Source organism: Apiospora hydei (assembly GCF_038363865.1).
Source record: "Apiospora hydei strain CBS 114990 chromosome Unknown utg000009l_segment0_segment0, whole genome shotgun sequence".
Classification (NCBI taxonomy): Eukaryota; Fungi; Ascomycota; class Sordariomycetes; order Amphisphaeriales; family Apiosporaceae; genus Apiospora; species Apiospora hydei.
Window position 1 is genome coordinate 7,171,542 of NW_027117368.1, and position 21,606 is coordinate 7,193,147.

At 54.7% G+C, this 21,606-nt stretch overlaps 8 protein-coding genes across 8 annotated transcripts; 4 read left to right on the forward strand and 4 right to left on the reverse strand.

The window, feature by feature from the left end:
- Positions 1-485: 485 nt before the first annotated feature.
- On the forward strand, positions 486-3,022 carry PG997_014077 (uncharacterized protein; the record flags this gene model as incomplete). The annotated part of the gene is made up of 2 exons (XM_066818391.1): positions 486-1,369; positions 1,489-3,022. The coding sequence occupies 2 exons, from the start codon at positions 486-488 to the stop codon at positions 3,020-3,022; spliced, it is 2,418 nt and encodes an 805-aa protein (XP_066664083.1).
- Positions 3,023-3,139: 117 nt separating this feature from the next.
- On the reverse strand, positions 3,140-4,772 carry PG997_014078 (uncharacterized protein; the record flags this gene model as incomplete). Its single annotated transcript, XM_066818392.1, has 3 exons — positions 3,140-3,397; positions 3,449-4,661; positions 4,726-4,772. The coding sequence occupies 3 exons, from the start codon at positions 4,770-4,772 to the stop codon at positions 3,140-3,142; spliced, it is 1,518 nt and encodes a 505-aa protein (XP_066664084.1).
- Positions 4,773-5,202: 430 nt separating this feature from the next.
- On the forward strand, positions 5,203-8,735 carry PG997_014079 (kinase-like domain-containing protein; the record flags this gene model as incomplete). The annotated part of the gene is made up of 6 exons (XM_066818393.1): positions 5,203-5,556; positions 5,633-5,842; positions 5,931-7,009; positions 7,067-8,163; positions 8,240-8,517; positions 8,562-8,735. 6 exons carry the CDS (start codon positions 5,203-5,205, stop codon positions 8,733-8,735), a joined length of 3,192 nt encoding a protein of 1,063 aa, XP_066664085.1.
- Positions 8,736-9,958: 1,223 nt separating this feature from the next.
- Positions 9,959-11,022, forward strand: PG997_014080 (uncharacterized protein; the record flags this gene model as incomplete). The annotated part of the gene is made up of 2 exons (XM_066818394.1): positions 9,959-10,193; positions 10,238-11,022. The coding sequence occupies 2 exons, from the start codon at positions 9,959-9,961 to the stop codon at positions 11,020-11,022; spliced, it is 1,020 nt and encodes a 339-aa protein (XP_066664086.1).
- A 1,513-nt stretch (positions 11,023-12,535) lies between these two features.
- On the reverse strand, positions 12,536-12,760 carry PG997_014081 (uncharacterized protein; the record flags this gene model as incomplete). The annotated part of the gene is made up of 1 exon (XM_066818395.1): positions 12,536-12,760. The coding sequence occupies one exon, from the start codon at positions 12,758-12,760 to the stop codon at positions 12,536-12,538; it is 225 nt and encodes a 74-aa protein (XP_066664087.1).
- Positions 12,761-13,855: 1,095 nt separating this feature from the next.
- Positions 13,856-14,684, reverse strand: PG997_014082 (uncharacterized protein; the record flags this gene model as incomplete). The annotated part of the gene is made up of 2 exons (XM_066818396.1): positions 13,856-14,486; positions 14,584-14,684. 2 exons carry the CDS (start codon positions 14,682-14,684, stop codon positions 13,856-13,858), a joined length of 732 nt encoding a protein of 243 aa, XP_066664088.1.
- A 1,764-nt stretch (positions 14,685-16,448) lies between these two features.
- On the forward strand, positions 16,449-18,173 carry PG997_014083 (MFS transporter; the record flags this gene model as incomplete). The annotated part of the gene is given in 3 exon segments (XM_066818397.1): positions 16,449-16,717; positions 16,731-17,603; positions 17,660-18,173. 3 exon segments carry the CDS (start codon positions 16,449-16,451, stop codon positions 18,171-18,173), a joined length of 1,656 nt encoding a protein of 551 aa, XP_066664089.1.
- Positions 18,174-18,733: 560 nt separating this feature from the next.
- PG997_014084 (uncharacterized protein) lies at positions 18,734-21,254 on the reverse strand (the record flags this gene model as incomplete). Its single annotated transcript, XM_066818398.1, has 7 exons — positions 18,734-18,736; positions 18,798-18,862; positions 18,933-19,026; positions 19,102-19,553; positions 19,640-19,907; positions 20,010-20,140; positions 20,210-21,254. 7 exons carry the CDS (start codon positions 21,252-21,254, stop codon positions 18,734-18,736), a joined length of 2,058 nt encoding a protein of 685 aa, XP_066664090.1.
- Between the last annotated feature and the right edge of the window lie 352 nt (positions 21,255-21,606).

The following is a 21,606-nucleotide window of genomic DNA, read 5'->3' on the forward strand; positions in this document are numbered from 1 at the left end:
ACTAGAGACGCAACTCCAAGGTTGATTCCCTTTCCAACTTGCCAACCGTGATGCTAGGTGAGCAGAAGTGTCTAGGACTTACTTGACTGGGATTGCCTTTTTTTTTTTTGGTTCTCTTTTGCTTTTCGACTCATACCAGCGCAGGCCAGCAGAAGCAACTGGGATTGTTACCACAGGCACTGCCAGTAGCCAGCATTATGCCGCGCATGGATTGCTTGTGTAAAAGTGCTGCCGATAGCATTCCCCGGAGAAGATGAAAGGTCTCAAACTACTCGGTATAGGATAACTGAATTAAGTGAAGGGGAACTTAGTGATGCAACTCTGATTGGTGGCTGAAATAGGGCCACGTGATCCGTGATCCTTCCAGCGACGCGCGTGCTGACGTCTCATCAACCAGGCACGAGGCGACAGTGAGACTCGCCAGATTCAACGCTCTGGACAGGCACACGAAAGCACTTCGTGCACTATTACAAACAATCTACAAAATGCCCACTCCTACCACCAACTACCATCTCAGCCTCGAGGTCAGCCAGGTCGAAAAGAAAAGGCGGCGTCTTACCACCGCCCGGACTCATCACTCAAAGGGATGGCAACCGCCAAGCCCGGATGAGCCGGCGGTACCCGGGCTTGTAGTAGCCACGAGGAGCCTCGAGACGACGTCCCGCATGCGAACGCTCGTGGAAATGTGGGATGCGTTGACGCTGCAGGTAGCCTACGTCGGCGTTTTCCTACTTATCGTTTTCGATTTGCCCCGTTGGTGGCCTCTCATCACTGCTTTTCTGGGCCCGTTTATTTGGCAGCCAACGCCTCGCTTCGAGGCCCAACTGGTGGGAGCTTGCATTGGACTAAGCATCTGTTTGGGCGGTGCGTCGTGGTGTAGGGTTCCGGTGAGGAGGGCTTGCTTGCGGGTAACTGGGGTGGACCCGGCTTTACCGACGCTGGGCTGGTTCTCGGCGGGAAAGATGGAGGCTTTGTGGTCCGGGAATGAGCTGAGTCAACACGTCGGCGTGGCGTTGGGACACCGAGACGCCCGGCAGATGGCCGCTTGTCACAATACCCTATGTGAGGCCGTCACCGAGGCGCTGATTAAGACAATGCTCGGCAACTCAGTTTGGGACTCTGGGGACACGGCGGTTTTGACATTGGCGAGCTCATGGCGGGGCGAGGAGGGAGTGTTGCTCGAAGAGGCTGGAAAGGCCATGTGGGTCAACGTGTGCTGCAACATGATATGCGTCGAGGAATGCCCATCGTCGTGGCGGGTCGAATCGGCAATCGTCATCGTGGGCGACGAGCATCTGGAAGTGTGGGCGCGGAAGCCCAAAGGCACTGCCGTCCTCATCGCTCGAGGCCAAAAGGGGAGAACTGGGAAGTGTGGGGCTCGCTATCGATCCTCCGCGCTCTTGCTGAGCTGTCGGATCCGCTCAAGGCGATCGTGTCAAACCTGCGGAACAAAATCCACATCACCTGTGTAAGGGAGGGATGTCACAGGCGGGCTGCCGGAGCAGATGCATGCTTATCTGATATAACGACCACTTGTTGTGCTGCGACGACAGGAGAACTCTGCGACGATGTGCTCGTCGAGCGAGAAGTGGCGGGGATGCACCTCGAGGGGCCACATGAGGTGATTGGGACAAAGGAAATGCTGGGCAAAATACGACAGAGCATGCAGAGCGCAGACACAACTGGTGTCGAATCTGTCTTGCCCAGATTGGACGAGTTGACTTTAGCGCGGTTGAGGATTGCCGCCTCTCGCAGCGTGCAGAGTCCGGAGGGCCCAACACTGGTCTGGGATTGTGTTGAGATGTCCCTATTGGCATGGACCGACGAGCCTTATTTGGCTATAAGTTACGTCTGGAGCATGTACGATGACAAGGCCATAACTGAAGCAGGGATCCGCTTGGCCGAGGACACGGGCTATCGTTACATCTGGTGCGATAGGCTGTGTATAGACCAGACGGACCAGCTTGCGGTGCAGAAGGAAGTGGAGAGGATGGGCGGTATATACTCAACGGCTGCGGCGGTCACGGTGATGATGGAGAACATCGAGATCGACGAGCCAAGCTTGCGCTATGGTCTGGCCGGGATGGTGGCAGTCAGTAGAGAAACGGCATCTCGCACCAGGGAGGTGTTGAGAGTAGCTGACGCTCACCCATGGAACAAGCGAGCGTGGACACTGATGGAGGGGAAGCGAGCAAACCAGCTGTTGGTGGTGTTCAAGCACCAAGTCTTCGACCTTGGATGGATGCAGTTGATCGCGGAACACGAACACAGGATGATCAACGCGAACTCGAAGTGCCACCCACCATCTACCCCTATCAAACACATACAAGAATATCCCTGGAGTCCAAACGCCTGCAGGCTCATGGTAGCTATAAGGGAGCGTTCCCCAGTACCACCTTTTAAAGGGGAGCGCATGGGATATCTTCTGCCCCAGATTATGGGTAGGAAGTGCGAGACCCAAGGGGACAAGCTGTATGCACTTATGGCCCTGACCGAGGGGCCCAAACTTCCGGATGGACTCGATCGGAAGAACACCGCCGAGGTTCTCATTGGTGCTATCAACGCGGGTTGCATCCCATGGTCCATCCTATCCAACTCCGCCTGCAGCACCGCCCCTATGGAATGCTGGCTACCCGATCTGGACCAGGTGGATAATCTCCCAGCCTGCACGTCGCGGCTCCCAACTCTAAAGCTTTCGGATGGGGCCTTGCTGGTTGAAGGCCACAGAATAGTGCCGGTGGAGCTGAGCAGGGGTAGCGGAGTTGTGAGGGTCAGCTGCACTTGCTGCAATCACGTTTGGCGGCTTGCGGGCGATCTCCCAAAAGTCACGGCAACGGAAGACTGGGTAATAGTGACTGCTACTGCGAAAAAGGAGGCACGACGTGATCGATGGCATGGACAAGTATTCGGGTGTCAGGCCACTGGAGCAGGGGAAACCTCAGTCTATCACAAGCTGTGGTCGAGAACGGTCGATACGAACAGGAAAATGAACGACTCTTTGATCTCGATTGGGAACAACTAGACTATCCGAGTTATTAGACTATATCCCCGTAAGCAATGCATCACACCGCAATATCACCGAGTTTCGTGATGATCTTCTCGATAAATCGCACGCCGACGATGATTCCATCGGCGTCTGTCATTCCGACTCGTCGCCAAAGTCCTCATTGTTGGCATCAAGACATGTGAGACAGGTTGCGACGACGGCCGAGTACCTGGGTCCCATGCGGCGCGACAGTCGCGTCTTGGCAATAGAGAGTAAGGAGTCCTTAATCCGATAGGCTTCGCGCATCTCTGCAGGAAGCATAGAGCCACCGCCCTCGTCGTCATTAGATGGGTCAACGGCCGACTCTTCTTGAACTTCCTTGAGCAGTGGACCCGGCTCGGGGTTTCTCGCCTAGTGCGTCATAACTAACAAGGGATGTCGACAGGCCCAGCTCGAGCAAACACACGCCAAGACTGTATATGTCATGTTGCATGATATACGACGTTTCTGGGTTGATTCCTGTCTGGTCGGGTGGCGATACAAGTTCTTGTGCCACTCCGCGTCCCCTTTCTTAAGTGTCCCGGCGTCTGCTGACCGAAAACACTCAAATCCGACGAGAAACGTGGACGTTGAAGTACTCTCGACATTCTCGAAAAGCAGGATAGACTCCGGGTGGATGTTCTTGTGGACAAAGTTGAAGTTGTGTACGAACCCAACGGAGGTCGCAAGGTCCCTGGCCATCCGTATCTGCTGACTCAAGTGCAGACAGTCATGGTCCTGCATGAGTGCCTGGCGAAGGCTCGTCCGCGAAGTAAGACCATCCGGTACATTGTATATGAAGTTGAATTGTTCGACATGTTTGCTGTCGTGCCCCTGGACCGTCATAACCCCTTTTGCTTTCAAGAGACCGAAAGTGATCGGGTCGGCGTTGGCGAGCTTTCTTGCCAGGTCGCGAGCGTCCTTTTTGACCGCAAGCTGGTTGCTCTGGGGCAGGACGCCGAACCGGTCGACAATAAACTGCTTCGAGGGTTTGTCTTTGCGGTGGCGCAGAGCCAAGCGAGCGGACGAGAACGCAATGGGCGAGAAGTCCAGCGAGGGGTCCAAGGGTAAGAACACGGAAGTGGTTCGCTGTGGGGGCTCGCGCAGTGCGTCCCGCAAGCCATCTGCCAGCGAGACGGCGGTCGCTGAGGTTGCGATAGACGATGTTCTGGGCCTTTGGTCCTTGGGACCCTTGTCGGCGTCATTTTCATTCAACGCGCCAAGCTCCTGGTCGATGACAGGGCTCGCGATTCTCATCATGAGGAACCAGCAGGGGTCGAACCGTTTCTGCCACTGTTCCAGGTCGTCCATGATGGCATCGAACGCGTTCTTCGTGAGCGTGTAGCGCCCTCGCTTGACCTTCCATGTGCTGGACGCCGGTGCTGCTGCCGAGCCCGGAGACTCGAGCAGCTTGTCCAGCTTGGCAGAGGCCAGGGACAGCTTTGTCGCAAGGACGCCGAGGACGTCGTCTATGGTCTCCAGAAGGTCCTTGTCAATCGTCTTGACGACTTTTTGGATAAACTCTATTTGGGTCCTTGTCTGGGCCCAGTAGAGGTTGAGTCTGATGGCCCTTTCCCGGATTTCTGTGTCGGCGTTCTTCCATGTTTCGCACGCCTCGGCGATGCGTACGCCAAGCCTGTGCAGGGCCTGTTAGCACCTTCGATGATTCCGAACGGCCAAACCCGTCGGCATATACTCACTTAAAACACAGCTCCACTGCAGTCAATATCGTACCCGGCTCTGCCATTAAAACTTGGGAACTGGGAAGATAGATGAATTTCGGTGATTTGTTGTTGGGGAGATATTACTGGCGGTCTGGGTGTGGTTTGGGCAGCTGACAGGCAGAGTGAGCCTGCGCAGCCACCCAAACCAAGATTGGGGGCGAAGTGACGCCCGCGCTTACTTCCTGCAGCTGACTGGCTGGGGGGCACTGCCTCATGACTTCCTGGTTTCCTGCGATCGGAGTCTGTTCACCTTCCTCGCTGTTCTTTTAAATAGCAGGTGACGGGTCTCCATCAGTCTATCGGTGCACCCATCATACAATCGAAGTGTGAGCTCTAGCGCCCGGCCACTATTGATTGATTGATTCAGTCTCCGGCAGCCGATTCCCGCCATTTCCCCCGCAGCAGGCCCACCAAATGCCGACAATGTCACGGCTGGAGCGACAGCGCTGAACCATGCCACCTCGTCCCTTTGCGACAGCAACATCATCCGCCCAGCAGTTCTCCGACCTAGTCAAAGACTCGAGGCTCGAAACCGAGACCCTCCAGACATGCACGCAGCATGTCTTTTACGAGACCGGCCGCACCGCCCACGAGCGACACGTCCGCCGTACCGAACAATGGGTCCGCCAGCGCTTTCTCGGCCAGGGCGCGTACGGCATCGTCCACCTCGAGAAGCGCATGTCGGCGGGCGACGGTGAGAAGGAGAGGCTTCGCGCGGTCAAGGAGATCAAGAAACACGTTGGTAGCGGGGAGGAGCTGGACTACGCTCGGGAGCTTGAGGCTATTGCCAAGTTCTCCAACTACAAGGTAAGCTTGCATCCATATATCTATCTACCTTTTCCTGCTTTGGGGGTTTTGTCAATTGATCGCGTCTCGTTTATAGTACGCGCATTGTTTCGTGACATCGCATGGGTGGTTCGAGACGAACGAGTCGGTCTTTATTGCCATGGAGTACCTGGCGCACGGCGATCTTCAACAACACCTAACCCGACCTTTGTCCGAGATCGAAGCAAAGCAGATTACAGCCCAGGTCCTCGAGGGCCTGCAATATATGCACGAAAATGGATTCGTCCACAGGGATCTGAAGCCTGGCGTACGTGCCTCTTTCACCCCTCCTCTACTGGAAGTTGAAAGGCATGGTCCAGTTGGAGAAGAAACAAGCTGACTCAAACGTCCACTAGAACATCATGGTGGTCAACAAGGGCCCGCCGTGGTTCGTCAAAATTGCGGATTTTGGTATCAGCAAGCGGCGCCAACAGGATGTCACGACATTGCACACCCTACAGCGCGGTACGCTTGGCTTTGCGGCCCCCGAGGTCTTCGGGTTCGGCTCCGATAAGAAGTACACCTTCTCTGTCGACATGTGGTCCCTCGGCGCTGTGGCCTACCGGATACTCACTCAGTCCACCCCATTTCCCACCATCGCCGATCTGAGTGCGTATGTGTTCAAACAGAAGGGGTTTCCTACAGTCTTATTCGAATTACATCAGGTGTCGAAAACGGCGCAAGATCTCGTTGTCGCGCTCATGATGCCGGATCCGCATGACCGCCTCACGGCCACCACAGCTGGCCAGCATGAGTGGCTGTCGGGAACACCGTCGAGCTTCATCGGACAACAGCCCACGACCAGCGAGTGCGCACCCTGCCTCACCAAGACTTTGCATACGTTGGATAATGCTGACAACGAAGATAGAACTTCATTACCTCCGCCCACCACGGTTCATACTGATGAGGTGGTATTCCCAGCAGCGTCCAATGCGTGGAGTACTAATGACATCACCGTCTCTTTGGCGAATACGACTCTTCGGCCCCCCACGATTGAAACGCCGAATTATCAGCCACCAACTGTCTCGGAGGATCTCGAAGAAGAGACAATCCAGGGGCCTAAGCTTCCAGTTGACTCGGTGGTACTGCTCGAAGAAGTTCGCCCGACAACCCCGGCACCCGTTGATGGATCGACAGAAGAGCCGCGGAGTAGCGAAGAGGTTGACCATCGTCATACATCGAGCATGTCAGATTTAACACAACCCATTTCATCAGGAGCCCCGGCCTCCACCACTCAGCTGCCCGCCGTAGCATCTGCACAGGACCCATCCTCCATGCAAATGGAACTGCAAGATGATGCTAGATTCAACGAGGTAGCGCACATAGTTGATGAACATGCCAGTGATAGAGAACAAGGGGAACGCGGATACGCCGGCCGGGACGACGAACAGCGCGATCATGAAGACACGGAATATACAACTAGCGATACGGAAAGGTAAGCCCCGTCTTGTTCCATTCTCCCCATTGGAACCTTGGTCTGACTTCACACTAGCGTCGAGGAAACACGGATACGTGCATTCCAGTGTCATTGGTGCTCCGAGTTGACCAAGGGATCGAGATCCGGCCCTACCGAGCAACTCGCTTGCCAGCACGTGGTCTGCCACGCATGCTTGTTGGAGGCCTTTGCCTTGTCCCTTATCTCGCCGGTTTACATGGCCCCGAGATGCTGCGGGGAGGTAATCCCGCTCTGGCACTTTAGGAACATCGTCGTCCGACCAGAAGTCAATGAGGCGTGGAGGTTCATGTACGGATTCACGGAAAAGATGAGGGCAGGCCCGTGGCTCTGCCCCAATGGCCATGTCGGCAAGCCCGAGGTATCAACCAATCGGCTTCCGGTGTGGAATAGAAGGGTACTGTGCAGGCGTTGCAAAACTTGGAAGCTCGGTGGGACGCTCGAGTGGGATTCGTTCTGTCTGTTCTGCAAGGGGAAAGACTGTAGGGGCCGCTGCGCTGAGCGTTACGATGATGTTATTGACTCCTTCGTATACGGTATGCGGTTTGTCGATGCGAAAGAGGAGAACATGATAGCTCACTCAGTCGACGTGGCAAAAGCCATCGAGGCGGGCAAGTACCAGGATTGGGGGCCGTGGGAAGAGGTGAAGAACGAGGTCGTTCTACGTTGCCCACCGATGCTCCCACCTCATGAGCCTCATCAGCATCCACCGGAGTCCCTGCGATCACAACCTGACGACAGAGTCCAAGGGGATCTCACAACCCGACGCCAAGATCTACGAGGGGAACCGGATACATCCTCTCGCAAGTTCAGATTCATTGATTCGCGTCCTTCCAAGGTCACATTTATTGAGCGCCATCCTTCGCGCATGCAGGATGCCAACGAAAGACATGCTCGACAATCGGATAACCTGGAGTTCGCAGCTCAGTATCTACAAGCATGCAGGGAGAGGGAGACCGCCCGCAAGGCGAAGGCGAAGGGACTCCGTACCCGTACACCTTCGCCTCCGTCTCCGCGCACGGAGGACGAGAACGAAGAGACATCCAAGCAATTGGCTGGCATGGAGTTCGCGGCACGTTATCTACACAATTCAAGGAAGAACCAGCTGAATCCCACGGTAAAGGGACGCCTTATCCGTAAGCCCCCGGCCCCGGCCCCGATGCCTTCTACATCAGTCCACTATATGCCATCCGATTATGATTCCGGATCGAGCACACCTGAATCAGCAAGAACTCCGATCTTCTGTCTTGGTTGCGGATGTTGGCCGGAGGACTGCCGGTGTGACGAGGCGACGCCGCCCTCTGGCTCTGCGCGGAGGGGAGCGCAGAGACGGCCCGGGCGCCACTGAGCAGGTGAAATATGGGCGTCTGTCCGATGACGGCCGGAAAGGCAGCTTTGCTGACAATTTCGCCGCGTTTGACGGGTACGTCCCTCCGGACGCGAAAGTCCAGGGGATGGACATGGAGGATGTCGACGAATGGAGACTCGGGGTGTACCCCTGCCCCCCATCCCACCCCACGAGGGTGCATACCAGGGATGGGTATCGCCAGGCGCCACCGCGCTTCTCGACACCCTCGTCGGCTTCTGGGTTCACATCGGCGCTCCCCAGCGGGGCAAGGTCAGCCCAGCATTACGGCCCTCCGTTGCCCTCTTCTATGGATCAGCCTGCTACTTCGTTTCCCAAAGTGAAGTCTGCGCCAGACTATAATGGCACTTGGTCGGGTTACACAGCGTCAGGGGCGCCTTATAGGGCGAGAGAATTGCCAAAGTATATTGCGGATGATTCACGTTATGCGCCGTTGGAAGAGTCCATTTTCAGGCCGCAACCAGAGCATCATGTTAATGATGCGCAGTACACGATGCCCTACGGAAGGTAGCTCTGCGTGGAGATGGGGTATATCTGCATATACGTATATGTACATATGCTGGAGGAGTAGTGTGAGCTGTGTGGTTTGGTGCTACGAAATCCACAAGAGGACTGGAGTCGAAGAGAAGCAAACGCCTGCGTAAGACGTTTGATTGACGGTCTACCATCATTTTTGGTAGAGTTGCAAATATTGTGAGACATCACATTACCAACTGCAGCATGATCTAAACTCAACATTAAAGTCACATGCACAGGGGCTGCCCAAAGGCGCGACCGTTATGGGACATCGAAGGGTGCTGGCGTCTTATAGTTGGTCGGTTGGTCGGTCATCGCCCTCCCGAAAGAAAACAACAGAGCAAATTCGATGCATGCAGGCCAAGCAGGCTGCCGCAATACGGCCAATCGTTTCATGGCCAACCCGCCGTGGACTCGCAAGCACTCAAGGGATGGTGGTAAGCAGTGTAAAGGACATCCTCCAATTGACCTTTTGCCGAAAAAGGCTTCTGCTCATTATGTACTTAGCAGCGGGTGAGCGAGACCGAGCCTTGGCGAGCTTGGGAGCGAAATGGGGGAATGAATGCACACGTCAGCTGCCGCACTGCCATCCATTGAACCCATGCCTTACAGCGCCCGCTAATCCGCTAAACCCAGAGCGCTGTAGCACAAGCGGCCCCAATGGACCAACTGGGGGCCAGCAACGGAGCGGGGCGAGGCGCAGACCCAAAATAACACAACACCATACAGTACCGAAAGTAAGTACTGAACACCTCGCATTCGCATTTCTGTCCTACGTACTCCGTACTTACAAGCATACATCACATGCATGGACTCACCTCAGCTCCGGCTTAGTCGAAGTCCCGATTCCTACTCCTGCGGACAAAGAGAAGGCTGAGAACCCTCTTCAGTAGATACACGTATATAAGAGCAAATGCCAAGTCAAGACTATTGGAAAATGCGCTTTTCCCTGATTCAATTCCCTGCTGTCGCTCGGGAGGTTGACTTACAACACCACCACACACCGTGATTGAAGACCCGACTGCCGCTGAACCGTAGTCGCAGCCAAAATGTCCGCCATGACTACCGCTACCATTACCAGGAACGATTTCACAATCGAGCCGTTCCCCGCGTACGCTTATGCTTCCGAACCGACCTCCTCTACCGCGACGCCGTCAGACACCGACCATCGGCAAAGGTGGTCCTCGCCGTCTGAGGTGTCATCGCTACACTCCTTCCCCTCGTCGCGCCCCGAGCACGACCGCCCCGTCTCCCCGCCAGCTGCCACTTCGGGTCCCCACCCTCGTACACGCCGCCCGTCACCCGCGCCCGCACCTCGGCCGCCGAAGCAGCGCTGGGCCACGTCGCCGAGCGGCCCGTCGCCATCCCGCAGCAGCGGCCCACGCCGACCGCGCCGTTCTACCCGGCCTACGCGCCGTCGCTGCGCAACCACGGCATCACGCCTGCGGCCTGGCGCAAGTTCGTCGCCAATATGAACGAGGCCATCCTGACGACGTCGTCCGTCTCGGATCATACCCGGTCCATCACCCGTCGGATCCGGGCCGCGTCGGGCGGGATGTGGAGCGCGATCGTGTCGTCGTCGGCGTCGCTCGTCCCTGGTAGCAAAGACAACAGCAACAAGAACACCGACAACGCCGCCAATAATGATGAGTCAGGGGCTGCGAACGGGACAGGGGCTTCATCGACAGGAAGGACATCCCCGCCTACGCCCACCTCCCCCACCACCAGCGGCCCCTGCCGCACCCTCCGCGAGGAGCGCGTCATCGCCTGCATCGCCGCCGCCAACATCGCCTGGTTTCACCCCCAGGGCCTGCACGTCGCCATGGTGGACACGACGGTGCTGGCGGGCAGGCTGGTCGGCGCCGGCAGCGGCGACGTGCGGGGGATCCTGCCGAGCCGGCTGGTCGAGGCGGCGCGCCCGCGGCGCGACGAGGGGCCCGCCGCGCAGCTGGCCGCGCTGCGGCCGTGGATCGCGGAGCTCGAGGTGGATCGGCCCGAGTCGGGAGGGTCGGGTTCGGCGTATGCGGCGAAGCCGCTGCTGGACTTGGCGCCGTATTCGTTGTGGATTGTGGTTACGAGGCGGACGGAGGGGGATATTGCGGCTGGGTATTAGGGGGTGGGTATTGCATGGTGGAGGAAGCAGAAAGGGGTGCCAAATCGGCTGAGGGATCTTTTCTTTTTCTTTTTTGTCAAATCAAAAGTCTGAAAATGGAGTTATGTGTGGGCCGGTAGGAGTTCAAGTCATGGGATGGTTTTAGCTATATGATACCAATGCAATTTAGATTTCCACGCCAGTCATGGGGAGCTTACGGGATCCTTGCACGTGATGTTGGTCTTTCTAAGTAGGATTCCAAACGGGAGATTGGTATATACATATTCCTACAGACTAGATATACGGATAGGGGTTAAGTTATATACCATCGAGCAACACAACTCATGCTTCTTAACCTTGTGGCCTCTCGTCTTCCTCTCATTGTGGTAGCAACACCACCTCAGGCAAAGCAATCATTGGTTGCCTCGTCAGCCAGACTGGCAAGGGCAGCGCTCGTAGAAGCACTTAGAGAGCGTATCCTTTGTGCAGTGGGGACACTTATACACGGAAGCATCTACTACCCTGCCACAGTGTATACAATTTTTCTCGGCCCTATCATCCGGGGGATACGTTAGCTTGAGTACAGACTGTTGAAATGGGATGGCCAGACGACTTACATCTTGATCGTTGGTATTGAGTTGGGATGTTGCAAATTTTTCTAAGCTCACGAATGAATATAAGTGCCAGCCGACCTGGCAAATTTTACCGGTTGCGCTGGGTATGTCGGTATTTGTACGTTTCTGATATCATGGCTCACTGCGGTTCCGAGAGAGGACAATCAAGAGGCTTGTTCTTTAGGCGCTCTTCCAAACAGGGAACTCAACTTGACAATGCACTTTGTCAATTTCCACGGCTTTCTTCTTTGAATTCTCCTCTTTTGGTGCTGTAGGTGGTGCCGAAATCATCAGGTCCTTGCTCGTCATGTCTTTTCTCCAAAGCTTGGATTACATCATGGGAATTCCCAGTCGTATCAGATTGCCAACAGGGCGAGTCAGAGGTTCCTTCCTGTCCATATCCCTCTTCTGATACTCCAAGCTACGTGATCTGTGAGTCTTAGACTCTGGGCGAGGCTAAGATTCTTAGAGCACCATACACACGATGAAGCTGTCCTATCCCGGGCATATGTCACTGCCAACCGTATATCTCGTATTTGATTGTCTTATTACTAAGTCAATACATGAATGAAGTCATGGGAATGGACATAGACGGGTGCATCATTAGGCATACCAGTGTCACTCATGGCTGTGGGTGGACACAACTTGCAACTTGCGGGTATTGATGATTTATTGTCTAGTTTATGTTCAGGGGTATATTCGATATCCAGTTGAGGGTGAATACATCAGCCTCCCTTGCCAGTGTTCCGTAGCCTTTCAACTCCAGACTTAGATGCACTCATGGCTAATATGTGTTAGTTTTGGCCATATGGAAGAAAGCAGGGTTTGTTTACTTTTTACGTGATAGATCCTGCAATGATTGTTGTTCCGGCCAATGTCCTTTTGGCGTTGATGCAGACAGGGGCTTGGGGACGGCAGCATCAAAACCACATGGCGTGGACGTCTTGTCGAGCCTGGCAGTTCTCGCAGTCCTTCCACTTGTACCGCTTCACGGTCTGTTTCTGGACTGATTTCTTGCAGGTGCCAAAGCCGCCCAGGCGGTAGGCCGTCCTACATTGTTCCATGAAGTCTTTGTCGGTCTTCTCGCCGTGGTACTGGTTGCACTGGCCGCACTGTACCTGGCGATATTCGTAGATGTGGCACATTGTTGCGTTGTGGTTGGAGCTAGGGGATCAATGGAGTGTAGTAGTGGTGGTTGGATTTAGTAGTCTTTGTTCTCATGGTTCTTCTTCTTGTCGCGCTGATCCATAGTATGCTGAGCATTGCGCCCTGTGTCTAGGGAGGAGACCAAGCTATTATATATATGAAGCGGCAGGTACGTGGTGGCAAGACGCTCTCATCCCGGATGCGAACGCAGCTACAAAAAACGAAGGGAATGCGTCCTTCAGCAACACTGGGCGACGATACCAGCCTTGCCATGACTGATTGCCGCTGTGGGCAATGTCATCTGCCAGGGGATTCATTGTTCACCCTGACAAAGGACCACCACCACGACAAGGGCGTCCTTTGTCCGTTCACAGCATTCCAACATGCATTTTCCCACGTATCTGCTGAAAATATGCATTTGCCATAGCTCCTAACTGGGAACTCTTTTTTTACTTCTCCATCATCCAGATCATCGTTCATGCATCAAAGGGGTGACAGAGGAGGCTGTTCAGATGCTGCGGCAACTTGCAGCAAATTTAATGGATTATACTATTCCAAAAGACTTTTTCATGCATGCAGTTTGTTTTTCGCGCCATAATTCGGACGATTGAGTTGCAGCCGCATCATTTGGACTGGGAGCAGACTGTTTGCAAGTTTCGATCTCAGATTTGTAGGCCGGAGATGACCCGATCGGCGCAACCAAGCAGCGTCAGTTCGCGACATCAGGTTACCGGGGTTTTGAAATGCTTAACTTTCATATAAGTAATGCGATTGCATTGATTTCAAACGTGACATCACGTATATGGGGTGTTTGAGGACGTGCATAGTTGATGGATATAGATCCACAAGATCCAGATCGCCATGGTCAGATACCAACGGATTACACTGGACTTAAGATGATTAAGAGTATCACATGATAAAGGGCATCTGCAACTTTAATCCAGTAAATAATGTATGTATATCGCTGAATTGCTACATCCACATGGCACTACTACTCTAACCAGCATTCTTCCAAAAGATAACATCTTCCTGTCTGTTCCCTATGCATGGGATATCGTCCTCACGCATCCCCTCTGCTTGGCACCCTCTGAGCCTTAGTTCTTGTAACTATCCTTCTGCATATCCAACGTCATGAACTTGACATCGAGGCCCAAAAGACCCTTCGTCACATAATATCCAGCGTACTTGGAGTATTTATCCGCCGTCTTCTGATCAAAGCCAGGCAGCTCGGTGGGCACGCCGTTCTTGCTCTCCGTAATGACGTCGTCGACATTGTGGTACTTCTCAATCGAAGCGTCCTTGCCGGTGAGGTCCTTGACGATCTTCTTGAACGCGTCGAGGTCGGCGGGGTTCTCGAACGTGCCCTCCTGGATCTTGTGGTCCTTCCCGACCTTGACCTTGGCGTAGATGTACACCTTGGGGCTCTTGAGCTTGTCGTTCTTGTTGGCGTCCCAGGCGGCCTTGAGCTCGCGCTCGGCTTTTTGCTGGCCCACGGACCCGCAGGTGTAGTGCCCCACGACGGCGGCCTTGCTGGTGCCGATGATGACGCCGAAGCACTGGTTGTAGCCGACGGAGCTGACGGACTTCTCGTCCTTCTTGGAGAAGTCGACGAACTTGGTCTGGTCCTGGCGAATCTTGGCGGGGGCGGCGTCGACCTTTTCCTTGAAGCTCTTCAGGGCACTGGTGTCCTTTCGGGCTACCAGGGTCGCCGAACCTTCAGCAGTGCTGATGACGTTATAGTTAGCTTTTGGGGGTCAATACAGACGAGTCCACGACGTCATCTTATGGGGATACGAGCGGCCAACGGAATTCAAAGACTTACCCTATTGGCTGTGGTGCTGCGAGACAGAGGTTGATGGCCGAAGGGGCCAAAAGAAGGGCAGCCAGAATTCGGCCGAAGCTCTGAGCTGAGAGGAGCTGCATGTTGAGTATTGCGGGTTTGATTTGGGGGATGTCGATTTCTAATTGTATAGTAGTTTGGTAGTAGTCGAGGAGGACCTGCTGTTTGAGTGTTTGTTGGTTGGAGCATGAGAGATGGACTGGGACTTTAAATACAGTTAGGGTGCGTTCATGGCTCCCTTTCATTGCCGTATTTTCTCTGCTTCTCGCTCGTCATGCAATGACGTATTACTCGCGTGGCTTATTATTCGCTGATATCATATATACGGAGCATCTCAAGAGCGGTATTCTCATAGAAGGTATTTCATGAGTAGTTAGTTATAAATATTCATGTCGTAGCTCGAATCCTGATGGCTCCATAGGACCGGTAAATAGCAGTCCAAAGTGACAAGATCGGCATCATGCCAAGAGTCGTGAGGCTCGAAAGTGGAGGCCTAGCCCTTTTCATAGACGCGAAAGGAGCATACGCAGTGCCGCCTTCGGCAGAGTTCGTATAATATACAGCTAGGCGCTTAACAGGCTTACTATTTTCTAACGTCACTGTCGTCTAGTTTTATTCTTAGACACAGGTCAAGCTATGAGCAGTAACAAACTAGCCCACATAGATCCGAGCAAAGCTCATTAGCCAATCCGAGTTTGGCTTCATTTTGAGAGTTTAGAATGAAGACACATAGCTTCAGGGCACTCCGCTCCCGATTGAAGACTGCGTGATTGCGCCTCATAAGATAGCCTCGACATACTTCTGGCACCGATTGACCCGGCGACCTCGCCGACCGACCGATGACAGAGATCTAAAAGATGCTGCACTCCGGAATCCCACGACCGATTTTCCCGGCTTACAGCGATTGTTGACCGTCACCACTTTTGTAGCTTAGCAAGCTACTGATATGATATGACAATTCACTGGCTAGCATCGCCTTGCATGGTTTTGGGACTCAAACACCAGAAACGGTGTACCTCGGACCGTGCCGAGGAGATTGATGCTAACATTCGAGTTGTTGTGACACTGGCGCATGTCTGCATGGTACCAATATGCTAAACCAAATTACCACTGTACGTACAGAGCATATTGGCGAGTCACTCGGCGGAAGATAAGGAAGCTGCGGTGCATATGCTGTGCAGGAGTCTGGTCATCTGTACGACCCGATTAGGCACTGATTAGCTGATTCCGGATGCAAAGGGCGTGCGTCCCTCCAAGCTTTGCGCCTCTCGCATCGTTTGGGCCTATCAGATATCCGCCTGCTCGCTGCGAGCCGGCATTAGCGCCGCCGGCACGCAACCTAAACGTCTGTTTGGCGAAGCTTGTGTCACTGCATGTCATGTCCCTCGATGCTACGCAGGTGCATGCTGACCATATATGAACGCTGACCCCTCCGTACTTGATAAACAGCTTGGATCAGTTGTACCTTGCGATAGCAGGCCTTCATCATCCAGACCGAGACGAATTGACGGATTTTGCGCATTTGCAGCCGTTGCGGTTGTGGGGAGGTTGTTTGTTTTGATTGTCCTCGCAACTGCCTCCTTGGCGCACCTACGAGACCCGTCTTGTGACTCCTTCCTTCCAATACCTCAAGCTGCATTTACCTACCTAGTAAGTACATAGGCAATTTCGAGGCAGGAACGGTGTGCCCCTCCAACGCCCCTCCATGTCTTAGACACAACAGCTTGAAGCGCATCTCCTTGGCGTCACTGGACCACCAATCTATCGCCACCATATCACCATTTGGTGGTATTATTCACGCCTGCACAAAGACAACGCATCACAGCACACGCAGATAAACCGTCAAGATGGCATCGAACGCAGCATCCATGCCACCTGTGGAAGTCGACGTCTCGTCCATTCCCGGCACCGTCCATCTCGTCGACCTGGAGCACATCCTGGCCACCCGCCATGCCGCCGACCAGAAGGACATAATTCTCGTGCCCACGCCTTCGCTAGACTATGACGACCCCCTTGAACTGGTCCAAGCCGCGCAAGCACCTGGCCCTGGCATGCGCCCTATTGTGAGTCCGTCACGAGAACCTCCAATCTATCGTGATCATTTGAGACTGATTGTGTACCTCACCAAGGTTCACGTGGTTCAATGGCATGGCCCTGTCTGTCGTCTATTCTGTGCTGGTTCCCCTTTCGAAGGCCCTGGATGTGACCGAAAACGACTTGAACGCTGGCACCGGCTACATGTTCCTACTCTTGGGATGGAGCCTGCTGTTCTGGCAGCCATTCGCCCTGCAGTACGGCAAGCGCTTGACCTATCTACTCTCCCTCGCCGGCCTAATCGGAGTGACTGTGTGGAGTCCCTTTGCCCATGGAAACGGCCAATGGATCGCGAAAAGCATTTTGACGGGCTTCTTCGGATCCCCCATCGAAGCCCTTCCCGAGACCACCATTGCCGACCTCTTCTTCGCGCACGACCGAGCCACCTACATGGGCTGGTACGCTTTCATGCTGGCAGGGAGCAACTACTTTGCGCCACTCATCTGCGGCTTCATCAACGACGGCATGGGATACAAATGGGTCTTCTACTTCCCAGCCATCTTCTGCGGCGTCGCCTGGGTCTTTATGTTCTTCTTCATGGAGGAGACAAACTACGACAGGCGCTCGATCGGGGTTTTAGCAAACCCGCCCGTTGAACCAAAGTCTCGCATCAGCACTCCCATGGTTGCTGCACGCATTGGTGAATACCCCAAGAAAGGTTACGTCGACAAATTGTCCCTTATCGACAAGCCAAGACCGTTCATGATGCATTACCGAGCTTGGCAGTCTATCAAGCTGCTTTCTTGGCCCGTGGTGTTCTACTCCGGCTTCAGCTATGGGACGTATGTCGTCTACTTCAACATTCTCAACGCGACGACTTCCATCATACTGGGTGGCCCGCCTTACAGCTTTTCACCCTCCATGGTCGGTCTCAGTTACGTCTCCCCCATAATCGGAACTATTGTTGCGTAAGTTCACAAGGTTACCTGTCATCTGCTTCATCAGCTTGCTAACGTATGGCTAGTTCCGTGTTCACTGGCCTTGTTTCGGATCGTTTCATAATACGTCTCGCCCGGAAGAACAACGGTATATCGGAACCAGAGCACCGACTGTGGCTCTTCACCATCTCGGCCATCGTGGTCCCATTTTCCTTCATCCTGTGGGGTGTCGGAGCCGCCCACAACGTCCACTGGTTTGGTCTGGTGTTCGCCATGGGGACACTCGCCTATGCTAGCACCACGGGCGTGACCCTCTCGGTGTCCTACCTCATCGACACCTACCGAGATATCAGTGGCGACGCCTTGACCACGTGCATTCTGATACGGAACACCATGAGCTTTGCCATCGGCTACGGCATCACCCCGTGGTTGAAAAACCTCGGATTGCAAAACTGTTTTATCAGCATCTCCTTTATAGGCCTGGCCATCTGCTGTGCGTTTCTGGTCATGATCAACTGGGGCATGAAGTTCCGCGAGAAGAAGAGGGTTCAGTATTGGAACGAGGTGAAGTCTCGCGTTAATATGGGACTTGTGCATTGATACGAGTTCAGAAGGGTCGGTTACGTGAAGGAGTTATGGGGTGCGGCGGCAAGACGGATATCAGGTTTTCATTCACGAAAAGGGTGTTTTACTTAATGCAAGATGGTAGCCAAACTTTACTACTCGAGCGTTCGAACAAACAGCCTTCAATACTCCAATTGGTCTGTTCGCGATTGCTCCACTGACACTTGCCAAAGGGTATCCCCTTCATGGCGACAGCGCTGCTTCCACCGTTTTATGCCGTATTATATGGATTAATAATTATCTATTCTATTAATATAATGTTTATTTTATTAAATATAATAGCTAGGTATTTATTTAAATATAATACTTAAGCTGTCCCGGAATAGATATAATATCTAATCGGATAGATCGCGAACTAATTGATTATTCATAGCAAGTAACACTAAGCGCAGCGTTCTCGCTATTAAGGAGATATTTAAAACGAGGCGAGGCTGGAATTAGCAGTATATTCTATTAACCTAAGCTTTTATGCCATTATCTATTATATCAGGTTCTATCATCAGATATTCGAAGCCGAACTGTTCATTGGCATTTATTTACTAGACATATGTTAGCTTTCGTTGAGGGAATTTGGGTAGAATTAGGGGTAGGAAGACTTACCACTTCGATCCATCTCGCCATCCACTTGTCGACAGCAGCCTTTGCCTCGTCCACAAGGCCGAGCTCTGTTTGCAGATATAATTAGCATCGCACTCCTTTTTCCTTTTGTTTTCCATAGTGGGAATGGTAACTTACCGAGAAGCAGCTGAACGGCACCTCGGACACCAGACTCTAGTGCCGAAGCGATCCAGGCGTGGGTGTACGAAGTCTGCTCGCCGACGAAGATCATCTATCGCGTCGTGTGTTAGTAAATGCCAAAAGTACATTTATCGGCTGGCTGGCACACAAAAGACGGAAAACTCACGTTGCTGTAGGTCTTGAAGTACTCGGGGATGTAGAGCTGGTGCTGCCCGATGGTGGGCGCCGCCCAGGCGCCGCCCTCGTAGGGGTCGAGGTACCAGCAGCGGCGGTTGTTGCGGCCCGTGTACTGCTCGCGCGCGACGTCGCCGTGGATCTCGGCCATGGCGTCGACCATGTACTGGACGTGCTCGTCCTCGGTCTGGGAGAGCCAGCGGACGGCCCAGTCGCCGCTGGCGTAGGAGGCCAGGATGGACGCGGGACCGTCGGTGCCGTTGAGGTTGTAGCTCGGGTAGCAGACGGAGCCGACGCCGGGGATGTCGGTCGAGGTGCTGCAGCTGCCGTAGATGGGGCCGGTGGGGAGGTGCTCCCAGAAGCGGGTTTTGTATTCCAGGGCTACTTTGCAGGCGGACTCCATGGGGACGTTGTTGATGGCGTTTTTGATGGTGGTGGGCAGCACTGGGGTGGTGTTCGTGTCAGCTTCGAATTTGTTACACCTTTACGGGGTGATAATAGGGGTAACGAAAAGGGGCAAAAGAACTTACTCGGCAGACGCCACAACTTCACCTTGGAAAAGGGCATGGCGATGACGGCGTAGTCGAAGGTAGCGTTCTGGTACGCGGCGTCCTTGGCGCCCTTCTGCTTCCACGAGAGCCGGACGCGCTGTTCCGCGTCCAGGAACTCGACCTGGTCGACGTGCGCGTCCATGGTCGTGACGTTGTCGACGAGCGGGTGGAAGGACAGGGGCAGCCGGCTGAGGCCGCCGTCGATGGTGGACCAGGTCGAGGCGGAGAAGTAGACGTTGTCGTATAGCTATAGCGCGCGGGAATTCCCCGTGTTAGCAATCAACCTCCCTCTGAACCAGCATGCGTCGTATCCAGATTGCTGTCGAGAGTCAGGGGTAAGTAGACTTACCGAGTTCCAGAATGAGCTGTCGGCGGAGCTGCCGACGACGATGTCGGTTTGGTTCAGCGTGGCGTTGAGGTAGTTGACCATGTAGGCGAACTCGGACCAGACTTCGCCGCCCTTGCCGCCAAGGCCGTTGACTATATTTGAAGTACTTGTCAGTTTGTTTCTTCTCTTTACTTTCTCATCTCAGGAGACTTTGTACATACCGATGAAGTCCTTGTGGGCCTTGTGCATGTTGGTGGCGATCTCGATCATCATGGTCTCGTTGGAGGTGATCTTGGTAATAGCGTCCTGCAGCTTCTGCGTCGTCTCATCGAGCGCCGGCGCGGGCGCCGCGAGCGAGGCGTTCTGCTTGATCTGGGCCAGCGTGGGCGGCATGCCCGTCTCGGGCAGCTTGAAGCCGTTGTTGTACGACAGCCCGTTGGGGCTGGCCTGGTACCACGGGATGAAGTCGACGCTGAGGTTCCGGTCGTGCCCGTTGAGGCCGTTCATCTCGGCGGCCAGCTGGAAGACGAGCTGGTGGTCCGTCACGTTGTACGTCTCGTTGGCGACGCTGACGGTCATGGGGAACCGCATGGGGCCCATCTCCTGGTAGGAATAGTCAAAGGGCCCGCCGGACAGGTACTCGGTGTGCACGCGGCCGCCGAGCCGCTGCGACGCCTCGAGGATCTTGAGGTTGCTCAGGCCAGACTGGTGCAGGACTAGGTACGTCATCAGGCCCGACATGCCGCCGCCCACGATGGCGACTTCTTTGGATTTGGCGGCCTCGGCGTCGACGGCGCTGATCTCCTTGTTTTCTAGCAGCTTGACGCCGTCGAACCAGGGGCCCCAGGTGTCGATGCCCATGTCCTGGGTCATGGCGATGCCGCCATCGCGTTTCCGGAGGTCCCGCTTCTTCACGGTCTGGAAGCGCTGCGGCTCGCTGCGGCCGACGAGGGCGCCGTTGCTGTCCCAGGCCGAGAGGCAGCCGCCCGACTCGGCGTCCTTGGGCATCAACCACACCAGTCTGGACTCCGAGTTGCTGTTGCTGCGGGCCACGGTGTGGTGGGCGTCGCGGAGCTGGTGGGTGCCCGAGCAGTGCCGGCCGTAGGTGTAGGTCAGCTCCCCCTCCACGGGCTCGTTGAAGGTGACGTGGACGTTGGCCACGCGCGAGTCGATCTCGGTGCGGGTCTCGAGGTGGACGGGCAGCGGCGCATAGGGGGCGCAGGCTGCGCTGCTGACGAGCAGCGAGGCAGCTAGGGAGTACCGCATGGCGACAAGATGGAAGGAGCGCGAGTGTGACTAAGGGGGTGCAGGAGTGGGGGAGGGAAGAGAACGCCGGACCAAGTCAAGAGGCTAGGTATTTACATGCGCCACGAACACGGTTCCTTTCTTCATCCTCCTTTCTCCTGTCGGTGCGCTTGAAGTCGGCTTTATACCTTCCTTTGGCGACCTGGCGGAGAGCTAAGGCAAGAGGACGGCGAAGACCGGCCATAGGGGATTCCGCCGTGGGTCTCCTTGCGTCGGGGACAAGATAGAAGGTGTGCACGCATGCAAGTATCGTATCTCCGGTGCCCGGGTCCGTCACACCGTAGCCAGCGTGGGGTCTGGGGAGGGGGGGATG